Source organism: Asterias rubens, chromosome 21, assembly GCF_902459465.1.
Source record: "Asterias rubens chromosome 21, eAstRub1.3, whole genome shotgun sequence".
NCBI lineage: Eukaryota > Metazoa > Echinodermata > Asteroidea > Forcipulatida > Asteriidae > Asterias > Asterias rubens.
Genome location: NC_047082.1, coordinates 10,243,259 through 10,262,821, shown reverse-complemented (window position 1 = coordinate 10,262,821; position 19,563 = coordinate 10,243,259). Strand labels below are relative to the sequence as shown.

Below are 19,563 nucleotides of genomic sequence, written 5' to 3'. Positions count from 1 at the left end.
ATTTTACACATGTTACTGGCCAAAATTTCCTGCCATATACATTGCTTATGACTTGTATTAAGCTGGTGTTTACTTAGCATTACAATTGAGTGGAGTCTTGGCCGGTAATCTGATTTTACTAAGCAATGGAATTTTTGCTCAAGCAAAATTTTTGCTTAAGCAGCTCTATGAAATTGGGCCCTGGGCTAGCTGAGTATTAGCAAAGAATGCCTAGAAATTTGGAGTACGCACATTCTTTGCTTACCGTAAGCACAGCCAAGAAATAGGCCCCTAGTTGGGCACACTATATATGAACATTAAAAGGTTCGACTCTCTACACGACCTTCAAAATGTTGTAATCTTTGAACGAACCCGCTAAATTATCTCTAATCCTTTCTACTATCTTACCAATGATTAAATTAAAAAATTGCACACAGAGGATCACTCAATTGGTATCCACACTTAGGTGAATTAATTTATAGCCCATTTTATAGAGCTGTTAAAAAAAAAGATTTAGAAAAAATGTTAGAAAAAAAATTGGTTCGCTCAAGTGTTCCTGGTTTGATTGGCTGCATATTGCACCACAGCACCTTGTAAACGATTTGCCAAATTGTGTGAATTTTGTCAAACAGGGGGTTATTTCACCAAGATAGTCCCAACTTGTCTTAGGACTTGGTAACGAGCAATGGAGAGCTGTTGATAGTATAAAACATTGTGAGAAATGGCTCCCTCTGAAGTAACAGAGTTTTTGAGAAAGGTTTAATTTCTCACTAAAATGTTTGAATTGAGACAAGCATCTGATGAAAGCACACAGCTTGTGCGACAAGGGTGTTTTTTTCTTCCATTATTCTCTCGCATCTTTGACGACCAACATTTTCACAGGTGTGTTATGATTTTATGCAATGCTGAGATACACCAAGTGAGAAGACTGGTCTTTGACAAAGGTGTCTAATGCCTTTAATGGTGGGTTGAATATTTTTTTTCTAAAACTTGTTACATTGTCTTCCGTAAATCAAACCAATGTTCTAGCTTTTGAGTAGAAAAAAAAACATGCAATAAACAAGGTCATAAAACCAAGGATTACTTTGTCTAATTACTTTTTAATAATGATAAAAAGACTAAAAACACACAAGTCTCTCAGGGTAACTGGTCAGATAAAAACCAGATTACATTGTCAGGGTTAAACAAAGAGGTGGACTTTTCACAAGTACAAATGTTACACAATGTCCTATAGACCCATAAGCTCCCATATTATGGAAAATGGGCGTCCGTTAACTTTAACAGCCGATATCTATGGCCAGTGTCAAAGTTATCTTAAAGGAACACGTTGCCCTGGATCGGACGAGTTGGTCTTTAAAAAGCGTTTGTAACCGTTTTTTATTAAATGCATATGGTTGGAAAGATGTATTAAAAGTAGAATACAATGATCCACACAAATTTGCCTCAAAATTGTGTGGTTTTCCTTTTACTGTGCGAACTAACACGGTCGGCCATTTATGGGAGTCAACAATTTGACTCCCATAAATGGCCGACCGTGTTAGTCGACAAGGTAAAAGGACAAGCGTGCAATTTAGAGGCATGTTTGTGTGGATCAATGTGTTCTACTTTTACAACATCTTTCTACCCATATGCATTTTATAACAAACGGTTACAAACGCTTTTCAAAGACCAACTCGACCGATCCAAGGCAACGTGTTCCTTTAAAGCAGCTCTGTGAAAGTTGGGCCCAGTAGATACACAAAAAACATGCTTAGCAGATACAAGCCACTTGCCAAATCTCATGAAGTTGATGTTGTTCTGACTTGCTGCCCATTTTCTGCAAAAAATCGTGATAGGCAGTATTTTCTGCTTAGTAGTTTTAATGATTTGGGCAAGGGTTGCATCAGGAGGAGAATTCTTGACACGTTGGTACAGGAAACACAAACCTCTACCGTCGATTTTACCAACCTCTTCCTAACTTAGGATTAATCTTAGGACTTAGGACGGGTTCAGTTCTGTATCCAAATACTTAGGACGCTTTGAAGTCATCCTAAGTTAGGACGGGTTACTCGTCCTAACTTGAGTTAGGATTAATCCTAGCGATTCGTGAAATCGGCTGCATGTCACGTTGAACTCCATCACTGTCTCCTATTGCACATTGCCTCACATGGCCCCTGCAAGCCATCCTCTACACTGCAGGCAAGAAAAAAAGTGAAACAAAGTTTATTAAGTAACAAAAAAACAAAACAAAACATAACAAAAACACTATCCATATAAATGATAAATAAAATTCACCCAAACCATCCAAAACAAAACAAGATTTATTCTTAAAAATTACACTTTGGTGCTAAAAAGAGCATATTGATTGAGCCAGTCAATGTATAAATATTTAGCTACTCACGCCCTTCTGTAAAAAAGGTCAACCTTTGTATACAAATAAAGGTCTACAAAACTAATTGAAAAAAAAAAAAAAATTAACAAAGCTTTTGAAAGTATGCAAAGATTTCAAGGAAAAAATTACTTTCTATAGCTTTAGAGAGGAATGTATGTTATAACAAAATGCTAGGGGAAACTGACTGAGTAAATTTGTAACGATTTGGGGTTGAACAAAGAAAAAATTGACCAGAGCAGGATTTGAACCAACGACTTCCAGTGCTATCTACCCCTATGTTGGCAGTCTCAATATTTTGTCAATATCTAGGTCCAGCGGCCAAGAAACGCTAGGATTAATCCTAGAGTTAGAGTTAGGACGGGTAACCCTTCCTAACTTAGGATGGGTTCACTGCCCACGTCTTCAGATAGGGAACTTAACTCGTCCTAAGTCCTAAGATGAGTTTTGTGAAATCGACAGGCAGGGGTGCCACTCAAAAGCCGAGTAACCATTAAAGATGCTATGTCAGATTTTTGGCCCCATACATTAAAAAAATAGTTTTTTTTTTAGTGTATGGTATTTCAAAGAGTATCACCCGCTCTAACGAAAACAAGTTTAACTTTTATTTTGAATGGTCAGGAACCATGACAAAAATTTAAAACGTTTCTTATAAAACACATAAGAAATGGTCACGTGATATATTATCAGGATCCCGACAAAAACTAATTTTAAGCACTTTATTTCACTGCTACTAATAATTGGCGGACTTTTTCGAGCAATGGCTCAAATGAAAGCTTGTAACTTTCTCGACCCCCATCAAAAACCTATTGAATTTTAAATCAAAATTTTGGGGTCAAATCGGCCAAAAATCTGACATGAGCATCTTTAACTGCGGAGTAAGCCAGGGTCTACAAACAAGTTCACGATACAACCCGGGAAGCGCCAGCACGGTGCTGCGTTTATTTCAGATGTCAAAGAATAAACCACAAGAATGTATCTTGTATGTTTCTCCATTGTGAAGCAATGGAACTTTTGTCAATTACAAACGAGATTGTTCTCCACTACTTTTTGGACTTCATTCTTTTGGGTTGACTTTGATCCAATTTAAATAAAGGCAAAGAAAAAAAAACCAAAAAAAAAACCAGTTGATCGTCCCTTGCCTCATCCTTTTTGAGGCAGCATTCTTTTTTAAATTATCTTTCTGTGTATTTCCCATTTAAAGGCAGTGGACACTATTGGTAATTACTCAAAATAATTATTAGCATGAAACCTTACTTGGTGACGAGTAATGGGGAGAGGTTGATGGTGTGAAACATTGTGAAAAACAGCTCCCTCTGAAGTGGAGTAGTTTTCGAGAACAAAGTAGTTTTCCACGAATTTGATTTCGAGACCTCAGGTTTAGAATTTGAGGTCTCAAAATCAAGCATCAGAAAGCACACAACTTCGTGTGAAAAGGGCGTTTTCTTTTTTCATTATTATCTCGCAACTTCGATGACCGATTGAGCTCAAATTATCCCAGGTTTGTTATTTCATGCGTATGTTGAGATACAGCAAGTGAGACGACTGGTCTTTGACAATTGCCAATAGTGTCCACTGTCTTTAACTTACTAATCATTTAAGAAACTTGTAGCTACATGAAGTAAGTGGTGACTTTAAGCTGAAGAATTGGTGAGCAGTTTATATTAAAATGTTTGGCGGCCAGCTTTGAAAGAAAAAAAGAAAAAAAATCAAATCTTCATCCTCTTTTTGGAAAAACCTGGACAATCAACTGGTACAATTTTTTACTTGGCCTTACATGATGGTATTTCAAAAGGATTACCATGATTAATACTGTCAAACCAATAATGATACTCATGACTTGACAAAACCAGCCCCTCAAGGTCTACATATTGTCAAATAACATCCAAGATAATTTAAAACCAAATCAGATAATATTTAGCTTATCTCTTTATGTAATCACCAAATAAAGGACTCAAAGTCAGTCGGAGGCTCAAGTTAGATCACTGTTTTCCCTGTTGGCTAGGAGGGGTGGGGGGGGGGGGGGGGGGGTGTATGCAAGTTTGCCCCCAAAACAAGGTTAAAAGTCACTTTTAGTATTAAGGGGCTAAACCAACAAATAACTTAAAGGCCATGGACACTATTGGTGATTACTAAAAATAATTATTATCATAAAACCTTGATATACTGGCAAGTATAGTCTAGATTTCAAGCTCGCCAGTAAATTAAATCATACCATTAGTTGGCGCGCTTTAGCGATTTACAATTGCGCGTAGTACACTATCCAATATCGAGCACTATCGTCTTGGGCCAAGACTACACATTTACCATAAAAATACAAAAAAGTACTCTTTTCCACCTAAAAGATTGTTATATTGATCAAAAATCTCCACAAACAAGATTAAAAACACGCTTCTGAAAGAATTCAGTAATTTCAGCACTTCAGTAGGCCCCTATATAACAGTACAAATTGTGTAACTGAACAAATCCTCATATTTTTTGTTGTTCAATAACATCACAGCAAATAATTCTGAGATTTGAAAACTGGTGAGGATTTCCGGCAAATGTTTATAAAGTAATACAATTTATTAAAAAGCTGGTGCCCAGAAGAGAGTAGCGACTAAAGCAAAACCCTACGCAACATGCGTAATCTAATTAAGGTATACGATCTGCAAAAAAATCTCGGTAAGCATTTTTTGTGGGTCAGGTCAGATTACCAGTGTACCTGACACACCACTATACTACTTCAGTGAGAGCGGCATATAAATATTTATGGATCCAAGAATTTCTTTTGCTGGTAGGCATTTCAAAGTAAAGGTGTCAGATTCCTCTGGTCGTATAAACTTTGGCAGTGATAATCAAAGGATGATCATGATTGATTGGTCAAAACAAATATTGTGATAGTAAAAAGAAAATATCTACAAATGCTGGTGGTGTTTTGGCAACAAAAAATTTAACTGATTTTTTTGTGAGTGTACTTGCGGTATCTACAATGCATCGGGTATATTGACTAGTCAGTCAATATTTAAACACCAAAATTTGGGGTTGGTTGATCGACCTATTTCAAAATGCCAAGTACTTTCTTAAGGCACTGGGCACCTTTGATCAATTTGAGCTCAATTGGTTGTCAAAGTTGCGAGAGAATAATGGAAGAAAAAACACCCTTGCGTTCTTTCAGATGTTTGACCTCAGCTCAGGTCTCAAATTCAATTCAAATATTTTAGGGAGAAATTACTTCTTTCTCAAAAACTACGTTACTTAAAAATGGAATCAATTCTCACAATGTATTATACTATCAACATTTCTCCATTGCTCGTTACCAAGTAAGTTTTTACGCTAACAATTGTTTTGTTTAGTATTTACCAATAGTGTCCAGTGCCTACAAGTCCATAGCAAAGGTCCTATAACATTGGAAGATGAAATCAACCCGATCTCTACACTGTATCTGTTGTTAGAATGTGAAGTACACAATAGGCGGCCATTTCAATAAGTACGTGTTTTGTTATATCATATCATCGATCAGCTATCGTCACTAATCTATTGTTGCATTACAAAAAGTTGCTTGCTGAAATGGCGCAGACTGTGTATCAATCAATCAATCAATCAATCAACATTTAGTGTGGTTTCACATGAACACTATTGGTAATTACTAAAAATAATTATTTTCATAAAACCTTTCTTGATTACGAGTAATGGGGAGAGGTTGATAGTATAAAACATTGTGAGAAACAGCTCCCTCAGAAGTGACGAATTTGATTTTGAGACCTCGGGTTTAGAATTTGAGGTTTTGAAATCAAGCATCTGAAAGCACACAACTTTGTGTGACCATGGTGCGACAATGGTATTTTCTTCTTTCATTATTATCTCGCAACTTCGATGACCGATTGAGCTCAAATTTTCACAGGTTTGTTATTTTATGCATATGTTGAGATACAGCAAGTGAGAAGACTGGTCTTTGACAATTACCAATAGTGTCCACTGTTTTAAGGTGATTATTATTATGTGATTTCTGATCCCCTTATCCTACTCTTTGAATGACCATGAGCATTTTGTAAACAAATACTTCGAATCATAGGTGTGGGTTTTTTTAAATTGCAAAATCATTTACTGTTTTTTTGATACTTACGTCACATCATAAAAAAGTTCTCTTCCGCCTATAACATTTTATTGAACCATGTAACCTACAAAGTACAGTACATGTAGAGAAAATCAACCAGTATGTTTGCCTCCCTCTTGAAATTATTTCCTTATTTAAAATTGCCTCAACCACAATTTGATCAAGACTTCCTACACCACCCGCATATTTTTACTGTAGTGATCTACCCTAAACCAACTGCAAAGCGTGAGCTAATTACTAAGCGCGAGCGTGCGCGCGGTTGGTTTGGAATTAAGAATATTGTGATATAGAAGATAATTAATAACAAGGTTTGGAATAAAGAAAAGGAATGTAAAAGGAAGAGTAGAGTTTGAGCTAGACTGGAGAACAGGAGGGTTCGAGAAGAGAACTCTTAATAAAATCATTTATCGTGACATCAACTTACTTTCGAGTTCAACTTGTCATTTGTTTGTTCTGTGGCGAACTTTAATTATTCAACGTCAACTTCAAGTTCAAGCCCTCCCGATTAACTTACTACTACTACTCTGCACGTACGTGAGGAAGAAGGACCCAAACCCAACCATGAAAATTACATTACAACCTCCATTTTTATATAATCTCAAAATTGAGCTTAGACACAGTTTTTGTCATTCACTACAACAACCAGGAGTTCGTTGTGAGGGATTTATGAGATTGAATGAGTTGTTGATGCCATGTCACCCTTCCCATCTTTAAAAGCTGCTAAGCATGAAAATTTACTTAGCATGAAATATCTTTGTTGATAAAAACAGGATTATGAACCAAATTTCCATATATTGTTGCACATTGCTGGTTACTGGTATTCAGCTGTTGTTTGCTTACAAATCCTGAAATTTCTGTACATAAAGATTTTGTAATACTCCTGTTTTTAACTCCGCGGCAGTAGAATATAGCAAGACAGTTCTCTAAGAACAATCTCTACCTGGCAAGTAGATACACACATGGTGTTACCAAAAAACAAATATACATTGATACCTCACCATGCAGTGCCTCAAATCCTATAATCCTGGTTTTTTAAGGAAGAAATTTTATGCATTAGCAGCTCTATGAAATGGGCCCTGGTTCAGGGGTTAGACTTTTCCAATATAAAACTCTGGAAGTCAAGGTCAAATGGCGCTCATGTGAACATAATGTGACATTTGTTGCCGTTTTCTCAGCAAGTACAGACAATGTCTCTAGCTGAAACTTTCACATGTGACTCTTCTTCTATCTTTCTCAAAAAAAAATGCAAATAAATCAGAATTCGAGTGACAAACGACCAATCTATGACCACAACTGAACTAAAAAAAGAAGAAAACAATTAATAAATAAATACCCACAATGGTACTAGTAAGATATACGTTTGCTTTAATATTTTCATACATGTACGGACAGGACGCATAGGTCACCTGAAATACATCGACTAGTTTCTTTTCAGATAAATCACAACACTTCACTTTATCCCATGAATCAAGGAGCTGGCGCGGTGCCAATCACGCGTAGAACGACTTCCGCATTTTTAGGGCGAAGGTAAGTGTTTTTCATGAAGCTGCTGGTATGTGTACACAGTTCACACCATGTTTTTCCCTTGTTTCCACGAAAAAAAATTTTTTGTAAAAGGAATTAACAACTTAGTATCGAAACAGTTGCAAGGTTGAAAACACATTGCAGTCCTAATGACGAGTCAGCTTTATATATTGCAATTTTGATTTTGTTTAAATAGTAATTCAATTCTGAAACATTGTTGTACTAAAGCCAATGGACACTTTCGAAAAAAAAATCAGAAACAAAATCACAGATTTACAAATAACTTACAGGGTTGTCTGTTTGTTTGTTTGTTTGTTTGGTTGTTTGAATGATCTTCCCATCAAGGGAACTCGGCAAACTCTCACAAATGGATATAAACACCAAGCTGGCAACAGCCAATCTCTCTCATACAAACATTGGTTTAATGTCTATGATTATAAATTACACAAATCAAGAAATTGTGATTCATTAACTAGATGACAATATTTATTCTAGTCATTGTGAAATCACAGAAGGTAATGGTGAAAGACTTCTCTTAAAATATTATTCCATGTAATGCTATACTTTTTGAGAGAACATTAAAACAATATCAATTCTCAATAGCGAGAATTACGGATTTATTTCAAACACATGTCATGACACTGCGAAACGTGCAGAAACAAGGGTGAGTTTTCTGGTTATTTTCTTCCGACTCCGATGACCGATTGAGCCTAAATTTTCACAGGTGGGCCTTGGACAATACTGTTTACCAAAAGTGTCTGATGGCTTTGAAGTATTCAAACCTAGCAAAGGGCACCACAGCACGAGTCCAGGGCACCCTGGCAATAGGAGACTTTCCAACGCTAGGCGGCAGCAGACATACCGGGTAAATTTCCATTGTTTACGTAGTTCTGAACATGCGCATAATTCTGAGAACAATGGATTTACCCGGTAAGTCTGCTGCCCTCTATCGTCCCAGAAAGTCTCCCATTGCTGGTGGTGGCAGGGGTTAATTCTGGATCTGGAATGGCTGCATGCAAATCCAAGGATACACAAGACACTTACGTGTATGACAACTCACTTCATGCAAAAAGGAGTCTAACAGAATGTGATTTTCCTTCAGTTTCCTCCCCTTACTTTACTGATGTGTGAAAAGTACCATACACATGGGGTGCTCCCGTCCTACCAACTAAAACTTAAGAAATGGTGGTGACCAGCTTGGTCCTGGAAGTCCCAAAACATGCGAGACTTGCACATTCTATCAAAGCTATTCATGGATGAAGAAAACTAATCTACATTAAGTTGTACATCCCGACTTCCAAAAAGAAGCCATTGGTGCAAAGGTTGTGGCTTTTGAATTGATTGATTTTACATGCTCTTTATTGGAAAAAGGAATTTTAGTGGTACATACCTCTGGCTTAGAAATTCCTAAAGAAACGCTTTAAAAGCAAGAAAAACAGAAAGATTATGAGAATTCACAAACTAGGGAATCATGCATGATTCTTTTTTATTCAAAGCTATCTTTATACCAGCGCATTGTATCTCTATACAATGCAGTTCTTATTTTATTTTTATTATCATTATTGTTAATCCAGCCTAAATAATCCATGGTTCCATAACTAGTACGGATCACATAAGAAGTTAAAGGCAGTGGACACTATTGGTAACTGTCAAAGACTAGCCTTCACAGTTGGTGTACCTCAACATTCGCATAAAATAACAAACCTGTGAAAATTTGAGCTCAATTGGTCATCGAACTTGCGAGATAATAGTGAAATAAAAAAACACCCTTGTCACAAGAAGTTGTGTGCGTTTAGATGGTTGATTTCGAGACCTCAAGTTCTAAATCTGAGGTGTCGATATCAAATTTGTGGAAAATTAATTCTTTCTCGAAAACTATGGTACTTCAAAGGAAGCTGTTTCTCACAATGCTTTGTACCATCAACCTCTCCCCATTACTCGTCACCAAAAAAGGTTTTATGCTAATAATTATTTTGAGTAATTACCAATAGTGTCCACTGCCTTTAAGAATGTCATACTATTTGGCAAGGGCCAAGGTACATGCTTATCTGTATTGTTTATCTGTCTGTAAATAAATGTTACGCAAAATGAATAATGTGTCATTGAATAATGATTGCACTTTACACAACCCTCAACATAGATGCAAAGTTGAGTTCCAAAGCGATCAAGGTTGATTTCCCAAGAGATCAAAGTGATTACATGAAGGTACACGTGCAAACAAACATACAGATAAGGACTGTCAAAAATTGTTGCTTTTAAAAGGTCTGGTGACTTTTTACGCGATGTCCACAGATTTACATTAAACTTAAACAGCTTTGAAGAGAATTAATGATGGTAGAAAGCTTCCCTTAAAATATTACCTGCTGAGGTGCTGTAGTTTTTTGAGAGATGAGTAAAACAATGGCACAAAAGTTATTCTAGAATATATTTTTAGGGAAGCTTTCTACCATCATTGCCTTCAAACTGAGTAAGTTTATTGTAAGTCTGTGGAAATTATGTTATTTGTAAAAAAAAAAAAAAGTACCAGGATCCTTCAATGGGTCGTTCATAATTATCAACTTTTTCACAAGCGTAAAAATCGCACACTTTCCCGCCCCTAAAAGTGTACAAAGAATTTGTTGTCGTCTTCCCACTATTCAACATCTACTTGAATGATACTTGAGATACTTGAATGTGAATTACATGCAAACCCTGTTTATTAAGAGCAGAGCTGGAAAAAAGAAACATAATAAAGAACATGATACATTATATATACTGTAACATGCCTGTGATATTTTTTCACAGGACTCGGGAAAGTACTGAGTATACAGTGCTAACACACATCGGTGTATGGGTAAAAACCAAAATTAATATACTGTAATGTTGTTATTTCCTGCGTCCACACACTCGGCTAAATAGGCATGGCCAAACGCACAAGGCGCAATAGATTTGACCAAAAGGCATCCCCTTTCGACCACTGCAGTGATGTCTTGAACATGAGATCAGGTTTTGCGGTTACATTTGAAACCCGTGATGTCATTGAAACCCGTGATGCCAGTGTTGGATCCAACCTCCCATCTGCAATAACTGATCTGGATGTTTGGTCGTCGGACAACAAAATGCAACTCAACGTGAAAAAGTGTTTCACCATGGACATTTGTTTCTCGCGGAACCAACCAGTTCCCCTCTCATTGACTCTAAATGACAAAACTATAACACAATGTGCAGTTATTAGGCTTTTAGGTGTTTTTATTCAAGCCGACTTAAGATGGGACACGCATGTAGGCTCAATGATCAAGCGTGCAAATTCCCGCCTTTTCATGCTTCGTAAATTGAAGTATCATTACCTAAGCATATCTGATCTTGTTGCTATATATACCTCCTTTGTGCGGCCAATTTTGGAGTACGCTGCACCCGCCTGGTCAGGTGCTTTGTCAAGTAAGCAGTGCAATGATCTGGAAAGGGTGCAAAAGCGCGCATGCAGAATTATTCTTGGCAATGACTACGTGCGCTACTCAGACGCTCTACAATTGTGCAGTATTGAAACACTGGTATGCCGTCGTAACCACTTGTGCCAATCTTTTGCCAAAACTCTCTCTTCATCAGTCCTAAAGTGCCTCTTGCCAAAGAGGTATGATAGTGGGTACCAACTTAGGAACTCCGGACTTCTGGGTCAGTTTAAATGCCGAACAGAGCGCTATAGAAAGAGCCCTCTCCCTCACCTCACACGCCTTTTTAACAACTGAATTGCAATAGAATGCAGCTTTTTATGCGCCCTTTGACTGTGCCAGCAATATTTTTTTATCCAGGTTTTTTTTTTCCCCGCAACTTTCAGAACAATTTATTTTATACATTGTAAATATTTGTCTCTCCTTAATCAATTATTTCTTAAATAATGTGAAATAGTGTGTTTTTTTCTTATTTTTTAATCTCTGTATATTATCCTGTAATTCGACCTCCGGTCGCCATGGGAATTTGTTTTTAAAATAATAAACCAATTATGAATGAATGAATGAATGAATTTATAATACTGGGTTGATGAGAATGCAAGGAAAAGCATGAGATTTGATCCAGTGAAAATACTGGCAAACTTTGTGGGGGAATGTCAAAGTTCAGCTAAACGTAGCTCAACTTCTGTGTCTAAAGGCACCGACACTGTTGGTAATAACTCAAAATAATTTTTAACATTAAACTTTACTTGGTAACGAGCAATGGAGAGCTGTTGATTGCATTAAACATTGTGAGAAAAGGCTCACAATGACAGTGATTAGTCAACTCCATGTAGGGGTTGCGTTATGGTTCTTTGGCTTCCACAGGCGGCCCTGTGGAGAAGGCCTCTTCCAACCTTTCCTAGGTCAAACAAGATTGGTAAAAAATGCTTTAAAAAACACAACTTGTAAAAAAAGGGTAAAAAAGAGAAGAAAATTTCATAAATATTTTTGCTCTTCATTTGTGCAATTTGCTTCAATTGATAAAATCATTTTGTGCTATGTGCTTGTACCTTCTTTTTCCGGTTCATTTTCATCGTTGGCCTCAACTGGGATTGCTTCCTTCTTCTCCACAGGGTTATCCCTCGCAACAACACCATTCCCGTTCTTCACTGAGAGACGGACCGTTTCAATTCCAGTCTCCATTTGAGGTTTATTATTCTCAGGATCGATGACAATTTCCATGCCATTTTTGTCAGCTTTCTCTATTGGTTTCCGTTTCAGGAGTCGCATACACGGCCTGAGAAGAGTCAGGAGTACGGGTAGAAAGAGTATGCCGTGAAGCAAGCCCAGGGTCATAACCAGAAACATAGTCTTAAAGAAGCTGCGGAAGATGTAAGCTGGCGATGTTGCGATGGCGATGATGCCGATAATGGTTGACAGTGCGCCCTGAACGATCGGCATGCCTAGACTGTGCAGGGCGTAGATAGCCGCTTCGTTACCAGTGTCACAAGGGGCGGTGACGAATGAGTACGTGATGTGCGCAGAGAAGTCCACGCTGAAGCCGATGCAAAGGATGATATTGATCATGGAGACGCCGTCCATATTGACTCCCCAGAACGACATGAAACCGATGATTCCGACCTCGATGGATATGACACAGAATGTAATCATGAGAGCTGATATGGGGTGGGGGATGAAAATTAAGGAAATAATGCACATGCAGACGGTAGCGATGATAAGATTCTGAATGGTGTTGGGCAGGACCACCAAGTATTGCTCGAAGAACTCAAAGGGGGGCGAAGTGACCAGGACTGGCACAGGGGCAGCATCAGCCAAGGCACGTATCTCTAGCATGAAATTGCTCTCCTCTATCGTGGTGGTCAAATTCCCGGGCATAAGGACTAGACGAGATGAAGCAATCACCACCTCGTCTGAAACGGTTTCAAATCTAACATCTAAACTAAACTGTTCATATAGTGGATGAGTAAGAAAACTATCCTGAAGCCTTGATATAAACAGATCCTTATCCAAACCGGTAGAATTGCTACGTATACTGTAAATCTCCTCCATTTCTAGATACTCCAGATATTTGCGAAGCCATGAGTCTGTAAATCTTGAATCGTAGACGTATTTATTTTGCTCAAATGTCTGTGTGATGTTCTCAACCTGTAGTTGGACGTCTTTCTCCCAGTAAGCGAGAGGCTCGGTAAAGACGACGCCTACAGGTACCGCAAACGCAGTGAAATACTGCACTCTCTCTATCATGAACGTATGCGCGTAGGAGTCATCCGAGAAGATGTCCTTATACTGCATCCCTTCTGTGACGTGGAAGCATCCCAGTATAGCTGCAGCGACGTACAGCATATACAGCAACACAGTCAAGACCTTCATTATGGGGGTAGTGATGAAGGGGCCGTAATAGTTCTTGAAGAACCTCATCAGGGCGTGCTCTGAATGCTCCCCGCTTGAAGAGGTCTTAGACACGCCCCCTGCGCAGCAGATGTAGTAGCATTTGGACGTGGCCTCGTCCTTTGGGAGTACCTGTTTGAGAGTGGTGCAGTGTTTGTTGTTTGCCTCTCGCCGCCCGGTGTATACCATGCAAGCTCCGAAAAAAGAAATCTGCCAAACGAAACAAAAAAGGACAGGATTCGATCGTGTTCACACAACAAGAATATTGTCAAAAACAGAATTTTTGCACTAAGATCTTGGACTATAATTTCATACAGACTTCTTTGAGCAGAAAATTATGCTTACATACTACTCAACTTAATAATAGCTACATAGCACGAAATCAGTCATATGCTGTACTTTTTGTTACAAGATTCGGCTGGCAAATTTTTTGCGGTGAGCAAAAATGGTTTTAAAACATGAACTTGAAAAGAGTCTTCCTATCCTCTAGTTTCTAAAAAAAACACCAGTGGTAGGGTCAAAACAATGGGGGAAAAAATGGTTTTGTAAAAACGTTTGCAAATGACGAGCTCATTCCGATAGCAGCAATTCCAATAGCAGCAATAACAAAAAGTCACACAGTTTTGTGGGGTCTTCAACTAAGCTATTTTTTTTAAACAGTGAGGTATTTCACACTGAAATCGCTCTCTAGCCTGGGCAAATACTGGTCGGTATGAACTTAGTAATTAGTGGACATGTAGACCTTCAACTCACTCTTGTAAGGCCACAACAATTTCTCTCTGGCAAGGGGCACTTCTACGAGGAAAATGTTATTTGGGGAAAACTTTCAGTATCCTGCCACTACTTTTACAGTCATTTTTACAAAAAGGATTTCTCATTGGAGTAAATTAAAAACGGTTTCGAATGAAAACATGGTGGCAGGCTACGGAAACTTTTTCCGTCAAATTGTGTTGGAACTTTGCACAGGGCACCACAGCAAAAGCAAGGGGTCACAATGGCAATTGCTGTAGGTGCTGTGGGTGATTTAACGGCCTGTACGCTGTTTACGTGTAAATACAACCCATCCCTGCCCCACCCAGCCTGCCACGCAAACCACTTTGTCCACTCACGAAACACAAACAAATCTCACCTGATATAAATAATCAAAGATGATTGCTATTCCTGTGTAGAGGCAGAACACCCTGATGGCCGGCAGCTTGGTGATGGAGCCGATTCCAAAAGCCAGAGCATCCGTGACGCTAGTGATGGTGATTGACACAGCTGCCTCCGAGTATGTCTGGCCCAGTCGTTCTTCTACCGGCAGTCGCACTGACGTCTTCCGCCATGTTGCAAGCATAATGAACATGTCATCAATTCCGATGCCTGAAGTGTCGAGGAATAAATTTTTACATTTTAGTAAATAAGTAATAGTTGTCAAGTCACTCCAAAGGGGCACATAGACACTTGGGTTAGTTCATTGCAAACGATGTATCTGAAATCATGACATTTGGAGGGTTAGTAGCATGAGTTACGCGTGGTTATGTCAATGGCCAATATTTGAACAGTTTTCACCAGGATTAAGCTGTAACAAAGAGAGGCCTACTTTTACAAGTTTTCCACCCGCAGACATTACACCCTCACCCTTGCTAGAAACAGCTTCAATCCTCTTAAACGATATGAGTTTTATGTTCGTCGTCTACTGTCTCTAAAATCACCCAATACACTCAATTTGTTCTAATGTTGAGTTTGAGACTCACAAATTTTTTTAATCCAGAGTATCACCCATAAAATAGAAGAGATAAATCTGATGTTTGTCTCTTTTCATTTTGATTCTAGTTTTGTAAATAAAATCCTGGTTCAGTAAAGATTCTGAGCTACAAGTCATGTGGTCTTGTGGATTTGTCCCCCAAGTTTGAGCCTACTGCACTCACCAATTGCAAGAAACGGCATCGATGCTGTGACCTCATTGAATGGTACGCCACAGTACGATAAGAGACCCATAGAGGACGCTATGGCCAACATCGCCGAAATCACTCCAAACTGCCCCAGCCATGGCTTGCTCTGCACCCAGTCTGCCATCATGCAGGACCCCACAGCAAACATGATGAGGAGACTGAATGTAACGCAGAACCTCGGCATCACGCGTGACGCCATTGCGATCAGCTCGTCAGAAAGGGTGCTGGAGGCAAACATTGAAAGCTCAATATGTTTGTAGGTTTTGCCGACCTCCACCAACTTTTGCAGGAAAAGCTGCTCCCATTCCCCAGCAAGGAGTGTTTCTTCCTCAGTACCTGATCGTAAAAAGTACATCAAGAACATCGCCTCGGCAGATTTCACAATGTCTGTACCCTCATATAAGACGACTCCGCCTAAAGTTGCCCCAATATTTATGCTAATGTTTTTTGGAGCATTTGGGATTAGATAGCTTAAATCGGGGAATGCAGATAGAAAATCTCCCGCGTCATCAAACGAAAAAGGATTGCCTTCAGACAGTCCTTCAGGAAGGAAATCAAAGGTTGTATCAGCAGGCATTGTTATCATATCCGCAAGATTTAGGTAAGAAAGAGGGTACGTAAAATTCATGGTCTTCACATTTTTTGAGGTATAGTTGAGCAGTTTTAGTACTGGATCATCGAAGCATTCATTTGGTTGGAAATGGACACAGATGTCAGCAAATGTTATAGTTCCGTTGAAGCCTACACTTTTCAGCTCCATCGTTCTGATAAGTTTGTTCAACTGAACTATCTCCTCCATAGTGTCTTCATCGAGGACGTTCCCAGAGCCTTTTGCCGTCACGACAATGTTGCCGCTCTGTTCGTAGTTTGTCAAAAGACGATTTGGATAAAATCTCTCGTGGTCAACAGGGAACAGCTTCGACATCTCCAAAATTTCGTCTTTTGCTCTGCTGTCGTCGGGTGTGAAAAGGTATGTAGCGTCTGTCTCAATGGTTAAAAACAACATCCCAGAGCTCAGACAGGCTGCAACAACTAACGGTACAATTAGAAAGACTGCAGGATGGCGAGCAAGCAATTTGCCATAGCGATAAAACTGCTTGCTGATGAAAACGTTGAAGCAGTCCAACCGTGCCATTTTCCTAGCCAAGATCTACAGTTAATAAATATCTTTTAAATTCTGTTCTGACTCTTAACACCAATGTTCAATGCCTGTAGAGGATCATACTATGTGTAGCTTAATACCAGCTTATCCTGGTGTGTGTAGCGAAAACTGCTGACTGATAATGAATCAGTTGTTTCACAATATGACTGATCAGGTGAACACAGTGTTTGGACTGCCTCTGATTGACAAGGTTGTTCCTGGAGTGGGGGAAAAAAAGGTGTTAAATTTATCAAGCAAATCAAGCAAATAGTGCTTAATGGCAAGGTAAAACAAAATATAGTTACATTGTTATTCTACTACTAGCTCATTATCTATTTATTCTAAAAATCAATATGGAAATAAAAGAGTAGACGATGAGGTCTCAAATGGCTAAAATCGACAGGGTTGTTGTTGTGGGGTTGTTGTTTCAAGTAAATTAAAACCATGCATTTTTATAAGCTTGCGAGCCAGGCCTCTGTTTAAACACTTCATACCGTGCCACCGAGGGTGTACAAAACCCATGGACCCCAGTCACAGCGTGCACCAATTTATTTGTTATACCTTGGTAACATTGTTATTCCTCTTCTCAAAGTTTTGTTGTCATCTTCAAACATTATTCAGACAGAGCAACGCATAGTTCAATCATGGTTTAATAAGCAGACAAACAGTTCAAATAAGAAACAACTCTTCACCTGTTCCCTCGAACCCGCGTGTGTTTCGTACAGCGCTGGAAATAGACCAACGGTGGGAACGATCAAGGTGATGTACACCGGTGTACATCACTTTTCATGTTACCCGGCGCACTGTACATTACGCGTAGCGCACATCTTTAGCCATGATACATGCGTATTTGTTGCATGCCACGTGATTGGTTCTTGACTAATCAAACTTCACAATTTGTACAGAGATATAACAATGATGATTGATAACTACATGCATGGAGCCTAGCCTGGGATAACTTTCCGTATCACAGCACGCCACCTTTTCACTCATTTTTACAAGAAGGGATACCTCACTTCATTGAGGTAAATTAGATACTTCTACTACGGTACTTACTTGGCATAGTCCTTCAGTCAGGTCCAGGATGTATACTATACATTTCATAGCGAATGAAAAAGTGGTGGCGTGATACGAAAACTTGTCCTTTCAGTATTCTCAAGCTTTGCATATTGATAAATAAACAAAACAAACGAACAAACAAACAAACAAACAAACAAACAAATAAACAAACAAACACCGCAAGAACCAAACAAACAACAAAAGTGGGTTTGGTCTATTCAGTTCAGTTACAAGTGGTTCCCAACAAAACACCAAAGTTTCAAATTTAATACAAAGTAGACTTAGGAAGTCGGTTTATGTTTATACAATAAAATAATACAAATCGTGCGTTTTTCGATCACTCACAGCCCAGACTCAGAGGGGTCAGAATAAAATACTGTCCACCAACCTTTCTGAAGCGAAGTATTCACCAGTTCACTGAACATTGACACTGACCATGCACTGACAGTGACAGAGCATTGTTTGAAATGGTTTGAAGTACCATCACCGTCACGTTGTTTCATTATCACAGATAACCATTCATTTCGTGGTTTGACAAGGACTTAAAATTAACTGTCTATGTGTTGTGTGTCACACGGTCACAGTCAAACAATGGCACAGAGAAAGTCGTCTCTAGGCAGAGGAGTAGCTAACAGCGGTCCCGTTTAAATACGTGACATGCATGGATGAGTAATAATTGAAGAGAAAGTGTTAATAGGTTCGCGCGTGCGCGCGGTGGTGAACTCAGAGGCATGTTCTATTATTAAAGAAGAAACTTTAATTCCATAAAATATCATAGTTATTTACTTTATCACAAAATTCGAGCAGAACTTATTTTATTGACCTACAAATTTTGTTTCTCTGCAGTTATAATGAAGTTAAATTGAATGAGTTTGGGAAAATAATTGACCCTGTAGAAATACAAACCTTACACTTCCAAGAAGATTTGTAAAGCGCCCCTAAGCGCAATTATGGACTGGTCTGATTAAAACGTTTGATAAGCTTCCATGCTGGGTCGACCCCGCAGCAGTGCTCACTCGGTCGGGTGAGCGCACTGGATTTCAAGTGGGTGCGTCGTTTAGCTTCCCTGGGTCGACCCCCGTGTGTGACATTTTTTTCCCAGGACGAACGTAATTAATCTGGGTAATTATCTGCACACTTTTGTCCTGGGAAAAAAATCCGCCACACACCGGGGTCGACCCAGGGAAGCTAGGTGGTCAGTGGATCGAACGATCTTACTCGCCCTCTCGTGGTGACGGCATGCACCTCAGGCTTATTAAGGCCGTGTCCGAAACGGCGACTTCGGCTACAGCTACGGCTAGATCGCGTGCGTCTGCCTATTCTTTAACACTGGTAGACGCGCTGATCTAGACGTAGCTGTAGCCGAAGTCGTCGTTTCGGACACGGCCTTATATAGCTCTACGACCTCAGGTCGTCACCCTTCGCCAAAGATACTTCTTCCGATATCGCCCTCTCTTGGGGGGGGGGGGGGTTCCCTGACAGAATGACTGATAATCCAATTATTTGCGGACGGATTTATTGTACTCTGAAGATGTTGGTGAAAAATAAAAATACAATATTGTCAAATAGTTTGAAACACTGATCTAGCTCCATAAATCGGTCCAATCCACTCCTTGGCCCCAGCACCACTGATATCAAAACCT

The 19,563-nt window shown here is 39.1% G+C and overlaps 1 protein-coding gene across 2 annotated transcripts; it reads right to left on the bottom strand.

Annotated features, from left to right (window-relative positions):
• Positions 1-1,629: 1,629 nt before the first annotated feature.
• On the bottom strand, positions 1,630-18,567 carry LOC117304421 (patched domain-containing protein 3-like). 2 transcript variants are annotated; one of them, XM_033788864.1, is made up of 6 exons: positions 18,309-18,567; positions 15,697-17,079; positions 14,916-15,148; positions 12,448-13,996; positions 9,358-9,385; positions 1,630-2,151 (listed from the first exon to the last, which is right to left on the bottom strand). In XM_033788864.1, the coding sequence occupies exons 2-5, from the start codon at positions 16,853-16,855 to the stop codon at positions 9,375-9,377; spliced, it is 2,952 nt and encodes a 983-aa protein (XP_033644755.1). In that variant the 5' UTR covers positions 16,856-17,079; positions 18,309-18,567; the 3' UTR covers positions 1,630-2,151; positions 9,358-9,374. The 2 variants fall into 2 exon arrangements, with proteins under 2 accessions (XP_033644755.1, XP_033644756.1); XM_033788865.1 differs by lacking the exon at positions 9,358-9,385.
• Positions 18,568-19,563: the final 996 nt, after the last annotated feature.